This window comes from Phytophthora ramorum (assembly GCF_020800215.1).
Source record: "Phytophthora ramorum isolate Pr-102 chromosome Unknown Phyram_PR-102_s0013, whole genome shotgun sequence".
NCBI lineage: Eukaryota > Oomycota > Peronosporomycetes > Peronosporales > Peronosporaceae > Phytophthora > Phytophthora ramorum.
The window spans coordinates 836936-861295 of record NW_027150659.1 but is presented as its reverse complement, the minus strand read 5'-3'; the positions used below and the strand labels follow the sequence as shown (position 1 = coordinate 861295).

General features: G+C 51.0%; 8 protein-coding genes across 8 annotated transcripts; 6 read left to right on the top strand and 2 right to left on the bottom strand.

Annotated features, from left to right (window-relative positions):
- Positions 1-4504: 4504 nt before the first annotated feature.
- KRP23_11920 (uncharacterized protein) lies at positions 4505-4806 on the top strand (the record flags this gene model as incomplete). Its single annotated transcript, XM_067882500.1, has 2 exons — positions 4505-4571; positions 4640-4806. The coding sequence occupies 2 exons, from the start codon at positions 4505-4507 to the stop codon at positions 4804-4806; spliced, it is 234 nt and encodes a 77-aa protein (XP_067740091.1).
- Positions 4807-6690: 1884 nt separating this feature from the next.
- On the top strand, positions 6691-7347 carry KRP23_11919 (uncharacterized protein; the record flags this gene model as incomplete). Its single annotated transcript, XM_067895943.1, has 1 exon — positions 6691-7347. The coding sequence occupies one exon, from the start codon at positions 6691-6693 to the stop codon at positions 7345-7347; it is 657 nt and encodes a 218-aa protein (XP_067740090.1).
- Positions 7348-8496: 1149 nt separating this feature from the next.
- Positions 8497-8871, top strand: KRP23_11918 (uncharacterized protein; the record flags this gene model as incomplete). Its single annotated transcript, XM_067882499.1, has 1 exon — positions 8497-8871. The coding sequence occupies one exon, from the start codon at positions 8497-8499 to the stop codon at positions 8869-8871; it is 375 nt and encodes a 124-aa protein (XP_067740089.1).
- Positions 8872-12386: 3515 nt separating this feature from the next.
- KRP23_11917 (Secreted RxLR effector protein) lies at positions 12387-13673 on the bottom strand (the record flags this gene model as incomplete). Its single annotated transcript, XM_067882497.1, has 1 exon — positions 12387-13673. One exon carries the CDS (start codon positions 13671-13673, stop codon positions 12387-12389), a length of 1287 nt encoding a protein of 428 aa, XP_067740088.1.
- A 5305-nt stretch (positions 13674-18978) lies between these two features.
- Positions 18979-19581, top strand: KRP23_11916 (uncharacterized protein; the record flags this gene model as incomplete). Its single annotated transcript, XM_067882496.1, has 1 exon — positions 18979-19581. The coding sequence occupies one exon, from the start codon at positions 18979-18981 to the stop codon at positions 19579-19581; it is 603 nt and encodes a 200-aa protein (XP_067740087.1).
- A 435-nt stretch (positions 19582-20016) lies between these two features.
- Positions 20017-20457, top strand: KRP23_11915 (uncharacterized protein; the record flags this gene model as incomplete). The annotated part of the gene is made up of 1 exon (XM_067882495.1): positions 20017-20457. One exon carries the CDS (start codon positions 20017-20019, stop codon positions 20455-20457), a length of 441 nt encoding a protein of 146 aa, XP_067740086.1.
- A 544-nt stretch (positions 20458-21001) lies between these two features.
- KRP23_11914 (Crinkler effector protein 8) lies at positions 21002-21214 on the top strand (the record flags this gene model as incomplete). The annotated part of the gene is made up of 1 exon (XM_067895800.1): positions 21002-21214. The coding sequence occupies one exon, from the start codon at positions 21002-21004 to the stop codon at positions 21212-21214; it is 213 nt and encodes a 70-aa protein (XP_067740085.1).
- Positions 21215-21390: 176 nt separating this feature from the next.
- KRP23_11913 (Cobalt/magnesium transport protein CorA) lies at positions 21391-23352 on the bottom strand (the record flags this gene model as incomplete). Its single annotated transcript, XM_067882494.1, has 2 exons — positions 21391-22727; positions 22788-23352. The coding sequence occupies 2 exons, from the start codon at positions 23350-23352 to the stop codon at positions 21391-21393; spliced, it is 1902 nt and encodes a 633-aa protein (XP_067740084.1).
- Between the last annotated feature and the right edge of the window lie 1008 nt (positions 23353-24360).

Sequence of the window (24360 nt, the reverse complement as noted above, 5' to 3'; positions counted from 1 at the left end):
GCTGGCGCGGCATCGTTTTACAGTACGTATACAACATTGAAATAACTGTTGTATCTGAGGTACTAGGAGTTTTCACCGAAACCTTCGCCGTTGGTACCTGCTTTTCAAGACGACAGGGAATGTCGACGATAAGTTGGCTTCTGTCGGGCTAAGCAGGCGTGTACAAACCAGTAACCCAGTCTGAATTCTTAAATTTCAATTTGGTTTTGGTCATATTTCCTACACCACATGAATAGTCCTGCCTGCAATTTTTGGTGGCTATCACCAGGTCAGTTAGGAGAGCTTTCGTAAGACCCTCCTCCTACGTAGGACCTTAAAACGGAGGGAGTTTTGGCAGAAAGGCACAATACTACCGAACTACTGGCTACGACCAACTAAACTACCGTCCTCGGAGATTGCTTCACATGTGGACGGCTGCCGACGACAGAAGCTGCAATGTTCCCATCGATTGCAGTTTCATAACTACAACATCGGCGGCAGTGATGAAGATGAAGAAGAAGAGGGAAAAGAGGTGACAACAGACAAGGCTCAGCGGTCCTTAGAGAAAAATAAGGAAACTGGCATGGTAATTGAGCCGACGGACACTGTCAGATACCTGGGCCACATTGCTGGGGTTGGCAGCACAATCACCGAAGCATGGGAGAAGGCCTTCGCTGCCTTACGAATCCGACTGGCGCTAGCGGAGGTCAAAACGAATTCGGTGCAACAACGCGCAGCGATTGCCAGTGCCATCATCATACCCAAAATGCTGTACGTTGCCAGACATGCTTGGCCAACGGAAGAGATTATAAAATTGGTGGATATGAGCGTTCGTCAATATGTATGGAAATCGAAATTTGCGGTACCAGACAGAGCACCCGCTGGGTGGATACACGGTGCAGTTGCCAGGCAGAATCCAAACAGCGGAGGACTCGGAGTGCCTAACATTCGACTGGAGCTAATGGCGCTTGGCGCTACAGTGGTAGGGGACTGGGCGATCACGCAGAATGAGCAGCAGCAACGGATTGGTGACATTCTGCAGACGAGGAACACCGGAAGTGCAACCAAGCTGATGCCGATGAAAGGAACCCCGGAACCTGGACCGCTGAGCTCGATATGGGCGACTGGGCGGTCGTGGGTAGAGTTGCAATCACACAGGGACACGGATCCGTTTCCAGGAGATAAGGACGACCTCAACGAAATCAGACGGGCGCTCAGACGCAGTAGGGGTGTTAGCACAAGATGGACAAGTGACGGACTGATGATCCAGTGTTCCGGGGAGGCACGACTATTGCTAGTGCAGAAGTGCAACAGAAGGCAGGCGGAACGAGGTGAATGCCGGACGGAAGCAATCGAAGAAGTCCCGCTCAAGCAACTATGGGTGGGCTCCTCCCAAGGAAATGAGTGCGAATGGAAGGTATATCGCAAGTTAGTGCCGGCTGTACAGAATCTAAGGGTCAAAGACGTTCTACGCATTTCCCACGCAGAAAGCGGAGCGGTGATACTAAAGCCGACGACACATTCGATTCCGATGGCAGGCGATGTCGCACTCATCTTCCAGGAAGTGGGGCTAAATTTGGTGGCCAACTTTCCGGAGATAGTCTTCAACAGGACCCAGCAGGCGGTGCTGCAGGTCCGACACAAGTTGGAGGACCCGGACCACGTCTTCCTCCTCTCACAATAAGATGGGATACAAATAGACCACTGTTGGGGACCGACTCCGACGAGGGTGCCCTGGAAAAGGGAGCACGAGACAGTAGAGCAGGCGGTGGCCAATTTCCTGAAAGTAGGGCTAGCCACAGTATGGGTCGTGCCACACCCGTGGATCATGAGGTGCCTACCGCTCTGGGCCGGTAAACGCAGATGGTTACAATCGCGAAGGAAATATAAAAGGCTGATGGCCCAAGGACAGCAACTAGTGGCGGACGGGGCGATAATGACCACAACTGCTAAGCTAGAGAAGGCGCATGGAGACATAGCGACAGCGCTGCAGAAACTGACATGGCAGCGTATTCAACGAATGGAGGGGGTATCGCCTTACCACTCCCAAAACATTTTCAAGGTAAAACACAACAGACTCCGGTTGTGGGATGGTGCGGAACAGGGTTACCAGTGTACGGCGCGGGGGTGCAGCAAAGATGATGAGGGGGGAACGCTGCACCTGGCATGGCGGTGCAAGGAAGCAACACAATACTGGACCTTACTACTCAATGGATGGGGCTTTGGCGCAACTGAAGGCTCTATCACTCATATTGAGAGAGAAAAGGCGATCCCAGACATCTTTGAGTTTAGAATGCGGAGGTTACCGAGACGGTTGACTGGATGGGGACGGAGCACGCGTTTTGAACCCTGGGACCAAATGAGGGAGGTGGCTCAGGACTTATGGCAGCTTGCAACTGCAGTAATGCTCCAGCAATATGGAGAAGAAATGTGGATAGGCTGTGTCCGGGAGGACGGAAGCAGAGAACAATGATGATGATGGAGACGCTAGACAGGACCAAGGCTACAGTCACGGAAGCGTTCATGAGATACAGGCTGAACCTTTATCCGCTGACAGCAAAAACTGAAGCAAAGGTAAGGGCGGCGGGTGTCATCATCGGAAGGTGGAAACAGGGGACTGGAGGCGACAGCCCGGACGAACAGCGCATGGCGCAAATGGAGATAAGGCAAGTGGGTTTCTTTGATGGCGCTCGCGGGGGAATCCGGGACCAGGAGGAAGCGGATCCGTAATTATCGAAGTCGGAGAGACGGCAGATACGGCACGGCCAGTCTGGGCAGCGACTACAGCGCTCGGGCGTGTCACCACGACAAATAACGAAGCTGAGTTTATTGGCCTGCATCGGCTGTTAAACCAAGTGGTTGAGAAAGGATGGAGTGGAATGTGGATTGTGGGGGATAGTGGGCTGATTTTACGCATGATGAGACTACGAACTCAACCAAAATCAGCGAAGATGCGGCATTGGTACCACATCTGCACAAGGTTAGCAGACATCGGCAGAGTGCAAGGGTGGAGGCACCATTACAGACGACATAACACAATGGCAGATTGGCTGGCTAATTTCGCGATGGACACGAGGCGTAGCACGATGGCGGCGCTGGAAATGGACGGCACAGCGCATCCGCTGTGCAGTGGATTGGAAGAAAAGATGCGAGGAGACATCCAGCAGTGGCTCGAAGAGAGGGAAGGGGAGGCGAGCTGCACGAAGGCCTGAAGGAAGTAGGGTGGCGTCAAGGGGGTCAAGAACTGGACAAGCTATAAACACTTGGCCGGAATGGTTATTCGAGCTCAGCTCTAGCACTAGGGTAAGTAACACAATACACCTCAATAATAAAAAAATAAAAATAAAACAGTTTCATGACTATATCCGAAGCAGGACTATAATAATTTGAGTGAAGGGTGTACAGACAACGACTAAAAAAAGCCGGCGCCGCTGAACGCCATTCGCCGTACTACTTCGAAGTATAAGTTTAGTCCAAGTACTGCATCCGACTGATAAACTCGACATGAAAAATAAAGCATTTTGATTAGATTAAATGAAGCCTCCTGGACAAACAAATCCCAATAAAGCGTCCACGTGAACAACAAAAGACTGGTCTCTCTGAACCGGTCAATAATTTAACCCCCCAAACCCGAAGGCCTGTATCAGGCACGTTAACTAAAATCCTTGATGTTGTATTAGACACAATAAACTTTTTTACTCTTCCTTTTTGTATTGACTCATACAAACGTTAAGTCAAGTAGGGGTTGGTTTATCCCCATCCTTCCTGCACGAGGGTGCATAAAATTCCGGCCAGCTTGATTTTCGTTTTTTCGAAATATAAGATCTCACTGCTGTCAGTGTGGTACACACAATCGAATAAGGGATCAGAGGTACCATTGCGCGCCAACCGTTTTGGGGTCATTCGAGATTTCTCCCCGCCGCAGCTCAAGCCGTCTTTTTTGTGGAGCAATGGCGTTCCAGGCTCGATGGAGAGAGCTCAAGCGTGTAGGCTGGACTTCGAGGCGCCCCGCAGGACTATCAAACGACTTCTTTTATATCAAGCCGGGCAAGATCAAGCAAGGAACGCGTGGTGAGGACTAGTTTGTGGGCGAGAACGAGCTAATGGGCTACTTGGATCGCGTGGATATCGGTAAGATGAGATTCAAGCGTACTTTCCACCACTGAGACTGACGAGCTGTACGCTTTTAGCGGAACGAGATCGTCAGCAAAAGGAAGGGGACGCAGCGGGCCCGGACGTCGCTACAGCCCGCCTTGAAAGCCCGCCAGAACGGACTGGTACGGATGTGATGACTTGCCGGTATTATACACGCTAGTTGTTTGACATTAACGTGTATCGTACATATCATTCCAAAGATCTATATCAAACCCAAAGCCGCGCACCGCTGGAGCGTACGCCATCTGCAGGTATGCTGCTGTATAGACTCATGTCACCTGGTGCGATGCTAACGTTCTTGAAATTAGCTGCAGACTCTCCCGCGTCTCCGGTCTCAAACCACAGACTCATTGCCACTTCGCCCCACGTGATGAACGAGGATTCAAGCAGCACAAGCACACGTCAGGAGGATTTGAACGCTAACAACGACACCAATGGTACGCATTACGCGATGCAGCTTTGTATTGAGCAGTAACGACTAACGATGGATTGGATTTCCTGGTAGATATGTCATCACGGCGTAATCTCAGCAACCTCTTCGACTTGGCAGACTCGGACAGCAACTACGAGGACTCAGAACGTGGGTCTAATGATGACGAGACTGGTGTCGTAAGGAGTTCACACAACGAGGAAGAAGAAACCAAAGAGGGTGACAGTCAAGTCGGAGGTTAGTGCGGCATGCATACATACACGATATGGATACATGTTATAACTCTAGTATATACTGGTTGTATCAGGCACGCTCACAAACGACCCCAACATCACCACTCCAGGCGACAATTTGGCAGACTACACAGCGCTTGATTCGGACGGTGATGGCGAAGGAGATTCAATCTATAGCGACGATGATGACTTGGACTGGGCTACACTGGATGCTGACGACGCTGCGCCAGACCTGCACTTTGACCCGCAGCTGCTCACAGCTGTGGGAGGTGTAGATGCTGTGGCCAGCGGCACAATACGCAAACAAGTCTTAGATGACATGGCTGTGAATGGCTGGACAGTGCCTCGAATTCAGACACCATGGCCGTACATGGACGAACCGTATGAAGTGCGACCAGATGAATGGCTCGGCAAAGACTATCCGGGTATTTATGACGGCCCTAACGGTCCCACGGCTAGTGCGCTGCAGGCCGCATCTACTCCCCTCGGTGCGTTCCTGCGGTTCGTGACGCCGCAACTGTTGGCAAAGATCGGGAGAGAGAGTGACACCTACTTTACGGAAAACCTGGACGCTCGTGTGGAAGCCCAACACGCCAAGCAGCAAGCGCGCAAGCTCAAGCGACCGGACTTCCAGGTACAAGCCCCTGAGCAAATTAAGACGAAGCTACAAAAGACCCTGAAAATCTCAGGCAGAGAGTTATGCTGCTTCATTGGTTTGCTGATTGCGAGGACCTTTGCACCCAACCGAGAAAAGTTCGCACACCACTGGAAGAATACGGACGAAGGCGCTATCCCACGCGGAGGCTTTGGCAACTTCATGAAACGAGATCGATTCGACCACATCTCGCGCAATCTTCACTTCAGCAGCAATGGTGACGATCGTGCGGTCATCGACCGAGCCTGGAAGCTTCGTCCGGTCATCGATGTCCTGCAGGATACCTTCCAAAGAAGCTTCGCTCCGCCACCAGTGATGGCGTTTGACGAGGCAATGCTTTTCGTGCTCGTCTCCATTCAACCGAATGAGGATCTTCATGAAGGATAAGCCTCATCGCTGGGGGGGCTAAGCTGTTCATGCTGTGCTGTTCTAAGTCTGCGTACTGCATCCGGTAAGAATGAGAGCGTGCCTTGGGGCACGCTCTCTTTTTTTTGGCTCTAGAGTCCGCTTATCGTGTCCAGTACACGCTAACTTATTGTTTCTATCGTATCTGATACAGTTTTGAAGTCTACTGCGGCAAACGTCAAGCAAGAGATAGCAGTACCCCACCCGATACGAAGTCCGGACCCGCAGCTGTGGTCAGGAACCTCAGGCATGTCTTTGGTCCTACGGGACCAGCAGACTACAGATTGATTGTCACGGATCGCTTCTACACTTCGGTCGTGCTTTCAATGCAGTTGCTGATGATGAAGTTTTACAGTGTGGGGACTGTCCAGACGGACAGGCAGGGTCTCTGCAAGGCAATTCTTCCAAAGAAGCTCCCCAACGGCAGAAAAGAGTCCAACAAGCGCCCGCGTTGGATTGCCCGAGGCACGTTCCACATTTCTGAGTCAAGACACGTGCCTTGTCTGAAGTTTACGCGCTGGTGGGACAACCAAGGCGTCTTCGTGCTTGCGGCAGGAGGGAGCTCAATTTTAGACCGAACCGTGCGTCGTGACAAAGCAACTGGTGAACAAGCGGAAGTGATGTGCCCAAGATTCGTGAAGGACTATCAGTCGTTCATGGGCGGTGTTGATGTTCATGACCAGCTTCGTTTGCAAACGTAAAGTTCTCGTATCGTGTATATACACATTCCGGGTTCAGCGTTAACGTGTCTTCTACATCTTTGTTTGCGCAGATACTCGCTTCAACTGGCACGTCGGTACAAGAAGTACTACAAATCCCTATTTCTAGGGCTCATGGATATCGCTATCATCAACGCCTTCATTATCTACAACTACCGCCGAGTTGCTGACGGCAAGAGCAAGGTTTCGCATGTTCGCTTTCTCAAAGAGCTTCATTTGCGGCTATGTCAGCTCCAAGACGACGACTGGGACCAGCTCATACGCGACCAGGGACTGCAGCCGACACCAACGAAATCCAACCGCACCGTCACTGCTCATGTTCCAGTGCAGACGGACGAGTGGAGGAAAGGCAACGGGAACGAGACGCAGAAGCGCCGACAGAGAGCGTGCAAGGTATGCTCGGTGTTGAAGCGTGAGGACCAATCGCGCGGTGGTGAAACGACCTTCTATTGTGCTGCTTGCAAGCTGAAAACATCGTCAATGTACGCGCTGGCGTCGCGCGTGTTCCTCTGCAACAAGGTGAAGCATTCGAGCAACGGCGTTGCAACATCGTGCTTCGAGGTATGGCACAAGCACTGGAGGGATGGGACGAGAATCCCGCAGACGCAGCGAAAGCGAAAGCGAAAGCTGCGAGCACGGAAGCCGGCGCGCGCTAGTGCCGACGGTGATGCGGAAGACTCGGGTGCGCAGTCGAGCGAGGAATCGGAGACTGGCAGCCCACCGAGTAGCCGCCAGCGTACACACACCACTGTTGACGGCGTAGAGGACTAGGCATGTGTTTTGTGCTGCGTTTTGACTTGATCTAAGTGTGCAATCTGGGCGAGTCGTCCTTGCACATCGCCATCTGTCCTGAAACTCTAAAAATCAACAAATACATACGGTGCTTTCTCATCGTTTGCTCCGTCTTTGACCACTATTTGCTTGATCTACGACACGAAATGCCTTCTATCATGTATTGTGGGGACGCGTTACGCTATCGATACACGATAAGCAGAATTGAAGACACCTAGGGTTTGGGTGGTGTCCCGACTGTGAGCAAGACACGTTACTAAATATCTTCATTTCACTATGGATGCACATCATTGAGAAAAAAATTATCGTGTGTACGGTTTCGGTAAATGGGCGCAGCCAGATCGGCTCGGGCTTGGGGGGTTAAGCACACTGATTAGTCTATATAGAGGAATCCTGGTAACCTATTGGCTAAATGGGCAATTGAGTTTAGTATAGTCGTTGAAGTCATATCACGGTAGGTTGCCGAGTTTTGGGTTGCCAGCTTTTTCAGTCGTTGTCTGTACGTGCAGTTTGGCCCGTATTTAGCTAACTTGCGTCTTGCCACCCACCCCGATATTACTTGCTCTGTTCGATTGTCAGTGATATTCTATCCTACGCACAAAGGTTTTTGTATGACCCGCACAACATTGACGCTGGAGGACCAACGCCATTGCGATGATATCCAACACGGTGGCTACTGTAATTGCAGAGGTTCGGGGTTGCCAACAGCGTCGAATCCTAACGACAGCTACGAACTGCGAGGAGCTGTTCCGTGCACTGATCACTTAGGGAAACGCCTGGACTGACTCTTTGTCGTCACTAACTCCGCATATGAAAAAATATAAGCACCAAACGAAATGGGGAAGACGCGTATTCGCAAAAGAAAGTCAGATCCGCACTACATAATGGATTTATGTCAGCGAGGAACCATACGCTTGCCACGTGACTAATCAACGGACATAAATGGATATGTTGTTGTTGCACACAGTATTATACACGGGTCACGCTGAGACCGAGCTGATAGACGTTTACTGGTTGCCAAAGTCGCTCTTACTTGTTGTGTCGAGCAGCGGCAGACTCTGGCCTAACGCATCGGCACGCCGCCGCCGAAGAGATTCATTCGCACCAAGTTCCTAGACATCTACGGCAATGTATCTCCCCTTCTTTCTAACTGTGCTGGTGGTCATCTTCGTCACTAGCGACATTGACTCTATCACTGCCGAAAGTGCTGCCCAAGTCAACAACACAGCTCTACTGGAGGATACTGAGGCGATCACCGCTGCTGCCAAGATTCACCGTATCAAAGGCAGTCACCAACAATCTCCGGGAGGAGACGAAGAGAGAGTAATCATTCATCCAGGTTTTCTTCATCCTCATAATGGGGGGGTGTCGTCGCATGCAGTGCTGGATATGACGATGCCCTCGATTTCAGTCAAGAAGTTCATGGCGTATCTTGTCGGAGCAGGATTGGGGTTCACCGCCGTATACCTGCTGCTGTCCAAATTGATCAAGGCGACGTCGTAGATCATGCATCCCAAAATTGGGGGCATTTGTGGAGGTCTGAGCAAATGGAGAACTATATTGTATAGTTTGAGGGCTGATTACAAATTTTCACTTACTACATGTGCTCCAAGAATCCCGTTACAGTCGCATGTGACTACATGTACAAGTCTCGTAGTATGCGAATGAGATTCTCGAAAGACAAATATGAAACTGGTGGATTGTTCCTGTCGTCCATAATTGTCAACTGCTCTTAGCGCTGAAGTTACAGTTTTCCGTGTATTGTACTGTTTTCCGGAAATAGAGGTATCAACACCACGCGGGGCAGGTGGCTAGCCTACTTGAAGATTTTGCCGAGGGAAACGAAAACGAAATGTACCTAATCAAGCACACTTTTTTCGTGCGATGGAGCTATGGTTTCTTGAAGCCGTTGTGCACAGCCCTAGAAAATCGGATCCTGTATCAAGAGCTAGAGTGTGCGAGCACATGGCGTGGGATATCGAGCGTCGCCATCTCCAAATTTACGCCCCAAGACGATTCGATCGAGAACGTGGGACCAGAGAAGAAGAAGATCCTCTTCATTACAGCACCGAACATGAATATTTAGCTCATTTTCACGGAAGCGCTTCTATTACTTGCCACTAAAAGCATAAAATGTTTACTTTCAAAAGATTGCAAAGTGGTTGGAAATCCAACGGCTTGGCTTGATGTCTTGATGGATCACAAAAAGAAGAAAACCAATTCGAAAACTATCCAACAAAATAACTCGTCGACAAATAAGCGATACGGAAAATGATCAAGCGTCGCGTTGGTAGCATTTACGGCTTGAAAGCTGTGGCACCTCCCGTAACGCTAATCAGAAGTGGGGTCAAAGACAGAATATCAACGCAATCCGAGCTGTAGCGAATTTGGCTTTCGATGCGGATAGCCGAAACGCAACTGGAGAGAGAGAGAGACTTCTCGTAACACGACTTCGTGGCGAAAAGTACGATTCAAATCGAGCCCTGGCCCGAATAAGGGCATGCATGCCGCAGTTACACGTGCAGGAGCTATTCCACCGTGCATTTCGCTCGTTCAAGGTGGGACTGATGGGCAAAAAGAGCTAATAGTGCGAGTTCGGCGAATGTGGCTTGCACCGCAGCTAGCCACAGCCTGATTGTAGTGTATCACCTCTTATCGCACTGCTTCAGTATGGGACTGATGCACACTAAAAGCAAGCATCACGGGTTGTTGATAATTTAGCTGTCGACGAATGCAATCGAGCATTGTATTTGCAACAAGGAGCTCTCCTGCTATTTGTTGCGCTTTTTCAAGGAGATAGTGATCACTAGAAGTTTCAAGCACCACGGGCGCTGGCTAGGTTGGCAAAGCTTAATGCGAACCGAGTTAAAATTGTTCGTGCCAATACAATTCTTCGAGACAGAACCAACGACCAGATGAGTGAATCGGTTTGTGGCTTGGCTAATTTGGCCTTGGGGGAAGAAGGTCGCATCGTCATGATGGAGAATGCAGCAATCGGTTCTCGTAGCGCATCTTCGAAGTGGATCAAAACGCAAGTATGTTCGTCGCGTGGGCTTTGGAAAATTTAACAGCCCGACAGGTACAAAATTGCTTGCGTCACACGGGCATGGGTCATTCCACCTCTCATGGCGCGTGTTGAATAGTGCAATGATCAGGAGAAGCACCAAGCTTTGTGTGCTCTGGATAATTTAGCCGTCGATAGGGAATTTCGCATGGAGAATGTGCTGTGGGTGGTGTCACATCTCTTGTGAACGTTTTGCACGCTCGAAAACTGATAAACTGAAGACGCAAGCGGTAAGTGTTCTGATAGGGTGCCTCCCTCTTCTGGTGAAAACGGGAATAACAGCATGCAGCAAAGGCGTTATCGAATTTGGCTTGTAGCCGTGGATATCGCAGCGACATTGGTTTTACAGCGATAAAACCTCTGGCGGATGGAACGGGTGGACAAATGGAACACGCATCTTGTACTCTGGGCAACCTCATCTCGGAAATCGCAAATTTAGGCGCTGTTGCTTTGTTTGGCATGCTACGCCAGACCGGTAATCAAGTGCAAAAACGCAGTGCGGAGGCAGCGTTAGGAAAACTCAGCCGAGTGTCCACGAAACGAATGCGTCGTAATTAAATCTGCCCAAGACAAGTTACCGACTCGACCAGCTACCTCGAATGAAAACGTTCACTTCAAAAGGTTGGTTTCTATCCTTGCAGATCGTTATCGACGTTTTAGGGAACCCCTCGACGGAAAGCGACCACAACTTTGTGATACTCTCGAGTTCAAGGGGAGAGTCGAGTTTCACGGATATGCTGGCCCAGAGATGGAGGCCGATCTGAACTAGATTCGCGTGTTTGGCGTTCGCGGACATGGTTTGAAGACGAACTCGACGATGAACACAATAATCGCGTCTCGAGGGGGGTGAGGATATGCTGGTCCTCACGGATATTGCTGTGAGTATTGGGCACGGATTTCACGTGAAGGTGGTTGCAGTCTCTTAAGGCGGGCATAGGAAGTCGTTAGCGGAGCTAAGTGACATCAATGTACCTCACTGATTAACTGAAATCACTGAAATCAACAAGTAGCCCAAGTTCTCAGTCACCGATCTCGTGGTGATTGTCGTCGATGCACTTTCCTAGCTGTAATTATCTTCGTCGTCGTCGCCATCGGGAATACGAAACTATATGACGAGAACAAGCAGTGCGACATCTCAGTATACGCGGGATAACAATCAGCTTTTTGAGTAAGTTTACGAAGCCCTGCAAATCCCACCAACGGCTGTGGGGGCGTATAGATCGCTGACACGACTGTTTGTTGTTCGAAATTCAAAGGAATATCATCGTGTGAGGTGAGAATATACCCGGGAACACCAAGGCATTAGTTGCTCTTCTGTGAGTTGATGTGGGTTGTGAGGTAGTGATCATACTCGTGGCTGTATTAACACGGTTCGAAAGCTTGTGTGGTTTGGATACCACGAATCATTCACGTTTGTTATTGATTTTTTGTCATAGTTGCCTTGCGAGTGGTTCTTGTAAAGTGTGTACGAGTGCTGCTGCGACAGACCCGATTAGGCGAATCCCCAAAAATGTAGTGCAAGAGGCACATACTTCAGAACAAAGCTATGAATGACATTGTGGTGAGCACGTATTCTAAGTTGCGAGAAGTGAGCAAGAAATTGTGGGGGTCGTTTGACCGCTGTAGTCCCATTTCTTGATCTCAATACTGGTACACTCATCGGCCGATTTGACGTTCTTCAGCCACTCTATCGAAACAAAATGCTAGCGGCAGCAGAAATACAGGGGTTGCTGGAGCAAAACTCTTTTGTGCAATCAATTGTTAAGAAAAGCGCTGTGAGCTCGTCAATTATGCGCAGCAAACGTATGATGAAGATAGGTAGCGGACTTGGTTGGCCACCTCACAGCTGAAGCTGCACATTCTAGATAGTTAAAATTGAGATTGCTTAAACTTTGTTAGCGCAGGGCAGGAATAACACAAGTACTTTCAGCCTCGTTTCACAAAGCCGTGATCTTCACTTCATGTGCTTAATTCCCTCCAGATAGCGCTCCAAGAACTGGAAGTTGGCTGCTTCTTTCAGCGCCTCGCCTTCCAAGTCATCCAGACCCAGTGAATACTTCACATACCATTCCGGCCTTTTCGCCTCCACCCAGATCAGCGTCTTCGCCTGTAGCTCCTCCAAAGTGGCGTCCTTGCTGATCAGCTTTGGTGCGGTAAAGCCACTGGTTATCAGATCAATGATGTAGTCATCCATCATGTTAACGTAATTCTTGTAGATCCCGTACACGGACGAACTCCTGCGTATCGTCGACCGCACCCGATGTACTTTCAGCTTCTGCCAGATATCGAACGTGGAGAGCTTTTGTTTCAGCCAGGCTTCCTGTCGATATTCGCTCATGTTCTTCATGAATTTCACCAAGAATGTGTAATTCGGATGCGATTCCAGTTCTCTTCCTTTCAGATTCGTCAGGCCCAACCTCGCCAGTATATCATCAAAGGTACTCTCATCCGTTGCCCAGGACTTCAACTTGTTAATCACAAAGCTTTTGTAGTACCCGTAGTTCGGGTGGGACAGAAGCGCGTCGCCGGACAGCTTGTCCAGTTTCAGCTTTACCATGGCATCGCTCAACGATAGATCAGTCTTCAACCACGACCGCACTTGGTTGACCACAAACTGATCGTAGTACTTGTGGTTCACAGCATCTGTGCGCGCAGTTCCAGACAGCGTGTTCAGTCCTAGTCGTACCAAGACATCTTCCGTGGAGAGGTCCTTCTTCCCCCACACCAAGGTTTGGGCGCTCACAAATTCGTCGAAGTACTTGAAATTCGGGTTGCTCGTAAGCGCCTCTCCCGACAGCTTTTCAATACCCAACTTCTCCATGACTTCGTCGGGAGTAAGCTCCTTCTTCGCCCAAATCGGCAGTTGGGAAGTCACGTAGTCGTCGTAGAGCTTGTAATTCTTGGCTCCTGTGAACGCAGCGGCGAGCACCTGATCCAATCCCAACTTCTTCTTGACGAAGTCGAGCGGTTTTTCATTATTGGACCAAATTTGCAGCCTTGACTTCAGCGGTAATGCTGGCGATACTTTCTCGCTGAAGGAATTGGCAGTTTTTGTCATAGTCTTCTGCAACGACTTGAACGTTTTGGAAGACTTGAGCGCCTTCAGAGCTCCTTCTCCACCTGCTCTGTCCTCCGTATCGGTTGAAATGGACTCTTTCGCTCCAGAATCAGCATTGGTGTCGTCGTCGCTGTCAATCTTTTTGAAGAAGTAGCTGGAGTCTCCAGTGGAGACCTCATCCATGTTAGCCGATTTGTCAACCCTCAGAAACCTTCTCTCGCTTGTACCACGGACGATTGAATCGGAAGAAGTGGATGTTACAGCCAAAGTCACGGGTTCAGTTGCCACCGAGAAGGCATCGCTACGGACGAGCAGAGATACCGCTGAGACGAATAAGATGCGGTACAGCCGCATATTTTGTGAAACTGGGGAGGTGGCCGCAGGCGCTCCTGTGCTCACGTGCTGCATGGGTACCAAGTTGGTACTACATGTACCAACCAATTCTCAGCGTGTGACGACGCAAGGGAAAAGATACAGATAATGCAAAGCCTAAAGATGACCGTTCGCGCACGTTCCTCAGCGAACGTATCATGAGGCTTTGCTACGTGGACCTCCATAATGCAGAAGGGCGTCTCTACTCAAAGGGTACGTCTCATTGCATGTATACTATACAATTGGGGGAATCCAGTTCGAGGCCGTTATTTACAAACATTACCATTATTCTCAAAAAAGACACATTTGGTTTGATGCTCATAAAATGTATGCCTACTTCATTGACATCTAATCAAAGTGCAAAACGGACGTTATCCCGATTTGCACATAAGGTATACGGTGCGGTATCGAAATGGGCGCCTTGTATACGGTACGTAGAGTAAACGATTTGTACAATACATGCATGCTAAGCGAAGTCTTGCCCTAAGCGAACTTAAGTCGTTTTTAAATCCCCATTCCCCGATGTCACAGGGTACGACAAGGCAAAAATCCGATACCACCGGCTATTGATCTCATGCGATGAACTTTTGTGTCTAACAAAGTGTAGGAAAAGTGAAACCACTAGCGAGGGGAGCTGTCGTTGCTCCCGTGGATTTCTTGCGGTGGTGTATTAATCAAAATCAAAAGCGAGAGTCCTCTTTGATTCATTGCTGCTAACAATGATTTAAGCGTCTATGGTCGCAGGTATTGATGGTCACATCTCAATACAAGTCGACAATATTCAGTGTAATTTATAGGAATAAGGTACCAATACATGTGTTGTGCTAGATACGGCTAATCTTATCTCAAATCAGGTGCATTGAGGGTACCGGTATGTATGCACTTCCTCCAGGCGGAAATGATTGCCTTGATGGCCTTTCCACAGGCTTCAGCAGGGTCATTTAGTCGGCGGTGGGGACGTTGGCGGTAATTTGGTACATAAATAGTAGTTTTTGCCTCGGTCGTTCTTCATAACGCTTTGATCAAAGCTTCATCATTTTCAAACATTTTTGGTGCTCAAACGACTGTTATAAAGCTTGGCTCAAGCCGCGTCGATTCCACCATTCAGCGCACGTCAAGCGAGGACACAGGAAATAACAGGCTTTGCCATATGCTTTATCTGCTCTTACAGGCAATCATTCACGACCGGGGGAAGTGGTGCGAGCACTGGCTAGTTGCCATATGTAGCAAGAGAGGCATAGTTCTCCGAAATCATCCTATGGTGGTAAGGTGGTCTTCTATTTGATGTATATGTGTTTTTTCCTATAGAAGCTCGAAATCATCCTATAGATAGAAGGTTGTACAGATGCCCCCGGCAATTTTGCAGGCTTTGTCAAAATAGGCATTATGCGTGTAGACCGGGCGTATTGCCTACTTTAAAGTTTCAGAAAGGCCCTACGAAGACTAAGTTTGCTATCTTGAGGACTACAAACCGATCCCTGGTGTAAATGTGCGCGATATCGAACCGAAGGTTGGCTTCACCGCCACCTATAACGGCGACTGCTCTTTCGACAAAGTTCGATGCCTGCGAGGTCCAATACGGCTAAGGTTGCTGCTAGGTGGCACCTTTAGCAAACCAAAAGGGGAAGAAGAAGAAACTGGTGTATGTGACGACGGTTCAAGGGCGCTTCGCAATTTGCGTGCTCTACCGTGATGAGCAAGCATGACTCAGCACCCGAGAGGATCATGAATGGTAAAGCTCAAGTTAGCGGAACTACACGCTGCCTTGTCCGGACTAGAAGCCTGAGCAGCCGGGAAAGCAGTCGTCGACTCTGCGACGGGCACAGTATTCTCAGCCCAATGCTGAAATTGCGGGAGCAAACACTTCGTTACTCCTTGCGACGGACTACCTGACCAGCGCTCACACGGAATTGGGTCACAGGCTCTGTGCCACAGCTTCAATCTGCAAGGATTTACAACTGTTGCAAGTTGCACCCAAAAGTATATTATCTACTTGCCGACGTTAACGAGTCGCAAGGGTGACCTGGGTGCTTGGGTAAGACGCCTTTGTGATCGCTCAGTTGTTTCTGGATAGGAACTTGCCTTTTTTGGCACGGACTGGGTGAATTTCTCAAAACCGAGTTCAGCGTATTTCTAGATGCATGAAGAGGAAGCATCGATCGCGACGACAGATGTCTCTTTGTAGGGGGGAATGGATTCGACATAGCACTTCGAATTGCTCAAAGCAGCAGCTTTCAAAATCATTGCATAGATCCATGAGCTTTGACCCATTCAAGTTAAATTGCATACAATAACATGTTGAGCCTAAATTAAGGATTTGAGAGTGTCTCGAATAGACTAATATAGGCAGTAGGCATGAAAGCCTGGATTGACGAAGCCTGATTTGAAGCTTGCAATTTCCCTCGTATGCTTGGTGGCCAAGTGTACCCATAGCCCAGAGTGTCAGTGCTGTAATACACGCACAATGCATGACGGCCTTCAGTTTGTGTTGATCCGTGCTTTGAAGTACGTTATTAACGAGGGGCATGCACTCGCGAAAAGTAGTAACACGGACGCATTTCAGATTTGCTTGAAACTCTGCCTCGAACATCTTAGAATCCAGCTTCGTATACCAAGACAAACAGCCTAGAGAAAAGGCTTGAACAATACATGGACGGCCACGCTTCGCTACGTCAAGCAAGACCGGAAGTCCATTCGATTCGTATATCTGTTCGCGCCGTTCGTCATTGAGACAAGCGTGAGGTAGGTGTTGGAGGGCTCCCTCTTGTTTGGTCTGCACTGCCATCCCGAACAGCTCGTACGAGATCCAAAATGCTGGTGTCCCCAGTCAATTCCTGAATATTGTTCTGTATAGAAGACCTGCGCAACCGGGAAACAGGACTTTGGGATCGAGAAAGTGGGCTCTGAGGCCGAAATTTGCGTTCGACGGGATCCACATCCAACTCTACCTGAGCCCCACACTATGAACAAAAGCGAGAGCCGACTGAGATGGACGAGAAGCCCACAGTGCAGTCCCTGGCACCAGTGCCGGAGCTTTCCACTGATTCGACATGAGCGAGCACTTTCAGTTTGTCAATTACGTGTTGGAGTTGAACACGTCGGCTTGAATCTGGACTCGTCATAGAAACGACTAAACGCCATACGTCATGCATTTCCTCGGGCTGAGCTGGGATCTCTCCTCTCCGGACGTTGTCACGGATGTCATCCTCATTCAGGAACCCAAAAGGAGGCTCGCCATCTACAGCTTCAAGCATGCACATCGCGAACGAATAGAGTCTGAAGCGACAATTGTCTGTTGTTTCAGGTACTCTGGCGCACTCCATCGCAAAGACCTCAACGCTGAATTGGTCGATGGTCTACGCAAGAGAGAAGCGTACGTTTGCATGCATTTCAGACCAAAGTCGGACAGTTTTGCTTGTTTATCGGCTCCGACGAGGATGTTGTTCAGCTTCAGATTGCCGTGAATCACGCCGTTCTGGTGAATAAAATGAGCCTGAGTACAGCTTGATACAATAACCTCCATATGCGGCTCTTGTTCTCTACTGATCGAGATAGGAATGACCCCAGATCACCATTTACCGTATCCTCGCATACGATAAAAGGCGGCGGGCTGACGTGAGGAGCGCCGAAGATCTTGATGACGATTGGGTGGTCGAGTCGATGCAGCTGATCAATCTCTCTCAGAATCGCACGCTCGTTTACAGTCATACCATCAAGAAAACACACATTTCACGACAACAGTTGTACCTGGACCCCACACTCCACATTCCACGATGCACCAAGCCAAAAGACCCTCGTGCACATGAATTGGCCTCATTCCTACTTCATAGCTCGGAAGAAACCACAGCGGCAAACTCCTACGCGCCGCTTTGGATACTGTAGCGATCATCTCCACTAATGACTTCATCCTGTCCACAGACTTTCCATTATGCCACCCTCTGCGCTGCTCCATCTCAAACTTCAGCATCGTTAAGACCTCCATTTGGGCTCTTAAAGTCTGAAGATCAGGAAGTACCACACATTTCTCACTGATCACGACATTTAACATTGTTTCCTGTACACGGCAGTCCTCAATCCAAGAATCTCTCCAATTAACTGGAGTGGCGACATCCAGCAACTGAAGCACCTTGGCGGCCTCCTCGTTGATCTGGAAAAGTTCTTTCGTTATTTTCCGGTGCTCTGCAATTCGAAACACGACCTTTTTTCCGCAATAATGTTGCAGATGCCGGAGGAATTTAGAGACGACTTTCACAAAATGGTCAAGTAAATCACCGGACGGGAGATGCCTCTCGCTTTTTCCACAGTATGAAGTTCACTAAACAGGTTCTTGAGTCGATTGTGAATACGTTCACAGGCTGGCAGAGATTCTTCCATTTCCAAGCATCCTTTCTCGGTGACAGAGAGGGCCTTACCGACCAGGCCACTCCAGCAACTACCAACTCGAGCAGCGAATTCATCGCCGAGGGGAAAGTCACGCGGGGACGAGGCTTGGAAATCACACGTTGCGATGGTGAGTGCCCATTTTTGCGTTTGGTCGAACGCCACGATTTTTAACTTTGGCATTTTGGGAAACCGAAAAGACCTTCTTTTCGACTGCTGCAGCTAAAAGAACAGGGCATGAAGAAACTTGATGTAGTGCTGGAAGATTGTCATGCTCCCATAGCCGCCGAATTATTTACCTTCGCCGCTGAACGGAATAATATCGATGTCATAGGCGTAGCATATTTTCATGGCCAGCATGAATATCATCTTTACGATCGAGACAAGTTGAGTGCTTGGATGGTTAGCGCTTCTAGGGTGCAGTGAATAAGTGCTCTGCACGGCTTACAGCAACCGTTGACGATGATGGAATCGAACTCAAGCTCCACAGCTTGCAGAGTCTCTAGAGCTTCCGTATTCTTGTTAATGGAGAGGTCACTTTTCACCAGAATTTCCAGACGTTGTGATCTTGCTGGACATTCCGACGTTAATCGCGTGTGTGTACTTCTTCGTGTTTTCTTGGATTCGCGCACTTTTCTGCTTTAGGAAGCGTCTAACGGCAACGACGCCGGCATTGTTTGATTGGACTCGAACCACTCAAGTCGGCCACCAGCCATTGCAAAACTACCAAGCTGCGATGAAGATCACTGCGGTTGCTGCTGCGCTTGTCTACCTCGTGTCGTTCGTGACGGCCGACGGACCGACCACCCTGGACGTTGGCACGACCTCGGATCAGGCCATGACCCCCGGACTCCGCGGTACGTCGCTCTTCATGCCCGCCGGAGTCATCGCCAACACGATCGACGCCAAGAACAACAACGTGCTCGTGACCAAGAGCAACATCGTCCTGTCGAAGAGCGACCGCGTGCAGCTCGCCAAGGTCATCAAGGAGATGCTGGCTAGCCACCCGGAGGCGAACCCGGCCGCCGCTAACCTAATGCTCGAGCAACTCGAGCAAGACGGCGGTGGTACCGGTACGGTGGCGAATGTCGCGACGAACCCGGCGGTGGTCTCCCACGCGGTGAATATCCTCGCGTCGGCTATCAGCGGCAATCCCGCCGCGGCGGCTGGTCACACGGTTGGGCTTATCGGTGCAGCATATCCGGTGGTGATGGCGCCTGCCCCCCGTCCAGTAGCGACTCGCTACAATCCTTCGATCACGATTACCATGTCTCCTGCGGCGAGGGGTGTCATCCCTCGTCCGACTCCGCGCTTTTTCCCTACATCTCCGTCGTCGTAAGCTGGATTCGACAGTTGTCATCGGCGCTCTGTGCACTTCTTCACAGAGATTGAGCCCCAGGCCGATGTCTGCGTTTATCCTATTCATCTGAATCGAAAACTTTTCGTTTAAACGTTTAAATATCTTACACCTACTTCAAAACGTTTAAAACGTCTTGAGTAGTATGGCAAAGGAATCTTGCTTGAGGAGAAAGTTTTCCTGGCAAACCAATCGACGAGACATGGGGGTCTGGCGCACTTGAACTTGACGGTTAGGATTTATCCTTGTGAACACTTTACGAGTTTTCCACGCTGATAGTTCTCCGTGATTTCCTCGACTCGTTATCTTGGCGGCCGTTGTCGTTGACTAGCACTAGAGGCTGCCATTGTTCATTTGGACTCCAAGCCCCCAAGTCGACCGCCACTACCCCACTTCCAGCTTCTCACTGCAACCACCATGAAGATGTCCATTGCTGCGATCGCTCTTGCGCTGATCTACTTCGTGTCGTTCGTCACGGCGGCCGACCAACCGACGGCCGTCTCGAGTACCCCGATGTCCAGCGACGAGCGTATGCAGCTTGCCAAGGAGATCAAGGAGCTGGTGTCTAGCAACCCGAAGGAGGTGGATCCGGCCGTTGCCGCCATGTCGACCGAGGACCTCTTCGGTCTGCTGTCGGGCCTCGTCTCGAACCCAGCGGTGCTCACCCACGCTGCGGGTCTCATCTCGGCGGCGACTAGCGGCAACACGGGTGCGTTGGCTAGTCATGCGACGGGTTTGCTGGGTGCGGCACTTCCGGTGGCGGTGTCGGCGTTGGCCCCCGCTGCTCCTGCCGCTCCTGCCGCCGGTTTCCCGGCTGCTGCGGGGGCAGTTCCTCTTGCTGCTGCGCCTCCGTCTTAGGAGCCGACCAAGCTACTGCGTTGACACCTATGAGGTCGTCTATCCGTCTCGTGGTTTTCTTTTCACACTTGCACACTGGGGGGATCCATGACGTATCCGGTTGAAGGCTATGGATTGAGTCTCATTCGTGCATTTTAATCGTTTCAACAATCAATTGTCTTGAGAAAGTTTCACACTGAAGCCGATCCAGTCGTTGGCCAACAGAGTCAACGTTGTCATCGTTCCCCAGACAGACTCGCAGCCCATCGGCACATGGGCTAAGCAGTGGCGTCGACAGCGACGGCAACAGCGCCGGGGACCAACCATGCTTCTTCCTGGTATGCTTTTTGGTTTCCGATATGCGGATTGTGAACGAAAAAGACAGGATGAAGCTGAGAGCTGGCGGAGGAAACCTGGTTGTATATATGTATGACCACCCAGCACCGTTGGGCAAAGTGTCAAATAATGGCCGACTAAACTCTGTTGGATATATTTTGAGTGATGCCGCTTCGGATAGCAAGGTTCTCCTCCTCAGTCATTCCAGAATCTGCCGCCTTGAGGGGAGATGGTTGTAAAGCTCTTCTGTGAGATCGTTGGAGTAGCGGGTAGCGCGTTCCCTGTGGATATCAACCCAGGTCGGTCGGTGGGCCACTTGGAGGACGAGATCAAGGAGGAGAAACTCATCATTGGGTCCTGCTCAAAATTCTGGTACGAAGACGCACAATTATTAAAGAGAAACGTGACAAACAGAGTGGCGTATCCGTTCACAGCTATTTAACCTCCAAGAGAATGCACACGTGGTAGATTTAGGTCGGCTAGCTCGGATAAGCATTTCTTCACCAGTAACTGCACGCATACCCTCGCCCCCACTCGGATACTGTGCTGCTTCACTTGAACGAGTGCTTGATGGTCAGTGAAGTTACTATCTGCAGCGAAACCATCTCACCCGAAGCCTTACAACCATCTCTTGTACTTGAAAAACAGCACGATGAGCCCTGCAACAACCAGCATCATCGCCCACCAGACGAAGTAGCCGTAGTAGTACGTCTGCTCGGGGATGTACGGGAAGTTCATGCCATACACGCCGGTGAGGAATTGCGCAGGCAGGAAAATGGCTGCAATGAGCGCCAAGATGTAGCTCACGTCGTTCTGCTGCGAGGCGCGGCCGTTGTTGAACTCGTCCACGAGGCTGTTGCAGCGGTCCAAGTGGTGGTCGCACTCCTCCTCAATTGTCGTGAGATGCTCTTGCACGTCGGCGAAGTACTGCAATGTCTCGCCCTGGTAGTCATCGGATGCTATCAGCTTCGAGATGACTTCACGCATGGGCCTGCAGTGCATCTGCAGCCCCTTGATCTGCTTCGAGCAGGCCGCAATGCTGCGTAAGTCGAAGTAGCGCGGCTCCAGGGCCATCAGACGCTCGAGCATGAGGAGTTTGGCGCCGAACGTCTGTGAGATCGGCGAGAGCTCGTTCACGCACACGTCCATGATCGTGTACATGAGAAACGCCGTGCTGTGCTGGCGCACCTTCGAGTACGACACGTGCAGCCGCTGCTTGAGTGCCGACCAGAGCGTGTTTTCGCCCTGCACGCTGATGAGCACGCCCTCCATGACGTACAAACTGAGTTGTTGCGGTGGAGACATGACGTGGCCCACGCTGAGCTCATTGAGCCGCGACTCGAGCTCGGACTTGCTCATGTTGTCGAACGGCGAGTCGTCTTCCGGCAGCACGAACTGCGAGGCGCGGTACATGTGCTGGTAGCTCTTGACGGTCGACATATTGCGCGGATGCAGCGTCTGCAGGATCAGGAACGAGTGCTCGTCGAACTTGACGTACTTTGGGCGTTTGACATCCGGTCCCAGAGTGTCTTCGATCGCCAGCGGGTGCAGTCGGTAGCGAACCGACAATCGTCTCATTAGCAGCGTGTTGATGCCTTTGACGTTGATCCAGCGCACAGTGGCCCAGCTTGGTTTGGTCGAGTAGATGAAGCTCTTCACCTGATGGATCGGACACACGCTGCGGATTCGGTCGGGTGAATACTCGATCGAGCCCAGCGTCACCGGCGACTTGAGGCTGGCGTGAAGAACCGGCATAGTGCCGACGAACGAGTCGTTGAAGAGCTGGGCGAGCTTGATCTCCTGGATGGCGCCCAGGAACTCTTCGTACGAGATGTCTCCGCTCTTGTCCTCGTCCACGACGTCCACGAAAGCTTGGAACTGCCGGTCGCTGTCGCACGCGATGCCCATCGCCTCCAGTCCACACCGAAACCCCTGGGAAGATAGCATTCCTCTCTCTTAACAGCAGAGCAAGGTCAGTCGATGGGCCTGGACATCACGAAGTTGAAAGCACGCACCGTCAGGGTTGGAGAGGGAGAAGAGCTTGGAGATTTTCCCGTTCGTGAGGTCGAAGTGAGGGTCTCGGATCGAGTAGTCGTCCTCCGTGTCGACAGCACCTAGCGTGTCCGACCACGTGACAGGGTTTGCATCCTGCGACGGCGTGCCAAGCGGAATAATGTGCAGGATGTCGTTGCCGTAGAGCGTGAGTGGGTGCACCGTCGTGTCTGCTGGTGGCGTCGTAGGCAGCTCCGTTGACCTGGTCGGATCCGGTTTCGCGCTGGAAGCACTTCGGAAGCTGTTGCCGCCTGCCAAAGGTGGAGCCGAGTCCCCAGTGCTGCTGGTATCCGTACCTGTGTTGACCGCGACACGTCTCGCACTGCTGTCACCAACGGCTCCGTCGTCTGAGCCCCAATCGGGAGGCTGATAACTCGTCTGGACATTTGACGGAGACCCTCTCCACGAATTGCGCGTGTCGTTTGTCGGACGGGGAGCTTCCGACGACGGAGGTGTCGCCCCGTAGGCCACGATGGAGATGGTATCTTCGTCACCCGAGTCGGTATGTGGCAGCAACGCGCTGTCCATGGACAATGAGAGAAAACTTGGGACTTGGTGCTGGCCTGGAGCGGTAAGTTGGGGAATGCACGAAGACAGCCCGGCTCTGCTGATAGTTTACTGGGTGCTTTCAGACTCTTCACCGCGGTGAGGATCGCGGCATGCTTCAACCTGGTTCTTCGTGTGCACGTTGTTCGTGTCGCAAGCGAGTCCTGCGTTGTGCGGCGCTTTGAGTCCCCACCACCATCCGTCTACACTTTGGACACCAATCGACCACCGCGGCCCACGAGCGAGATATCAGGACAGGAACGTTGCGGGCGTATCGCACGCCGTGGGTTAACTTTGAGACCCACCAGCGAAACGAGGCCGTGAGTCAGCCTTTCATTTCACTCGTCGACTGCTGGTCGCTTCCGCAGTATTGCCCCGACCCACTTCGCCGTGCTGATTGGTGTCACAGCAGTCAGCAAGGCCAACGGGGTGAGCTCTCACAGGTCACAGATCTCGCTGCTTTCTTGTGCTGGTGCAGCATTTGTTATGATTAGTGCACGATGGGCAAAGTCTCACTGGTCCACAGTAACGTGGTGCTGCGCTGCGGTAAAGCAAGGAAAGCTTTGTACATGTAGAGACGGCGAAGTCACCGCGCGGTTGCCCTCCAAAGCCGACGTCCTCTCGTTCTACATGTACGAGTCGACATCGAGTGGTTGACTCCCCGAAACATCCACACCGAAACGTTGCAAAGGGAGCGCGCGCGTGCATGTAGAGACGGCTGTGCTTCATAAAGTTGGTGTCTTCTCGTGCCATGGGCTTGTTGAGTCTCAGCCAAAGTCCCTCGCACCGAAAGACTATGAGCTGTTGCCCGCTCCGTTTTTCCACACCAATCCCCCCACGCAGAGCCGTGTGCGAATAGTGCTCGGCTTCAGCAAGCGACGACCCCGTCATCTCCACGCCTCGGGGAATGGCGGCGAGACCCTATGGCAGTTCAAGCCCGAATTGCGAAGTGAGCTGATCCGCGGCCTTTTCGCTTTGAGTTGACAACAA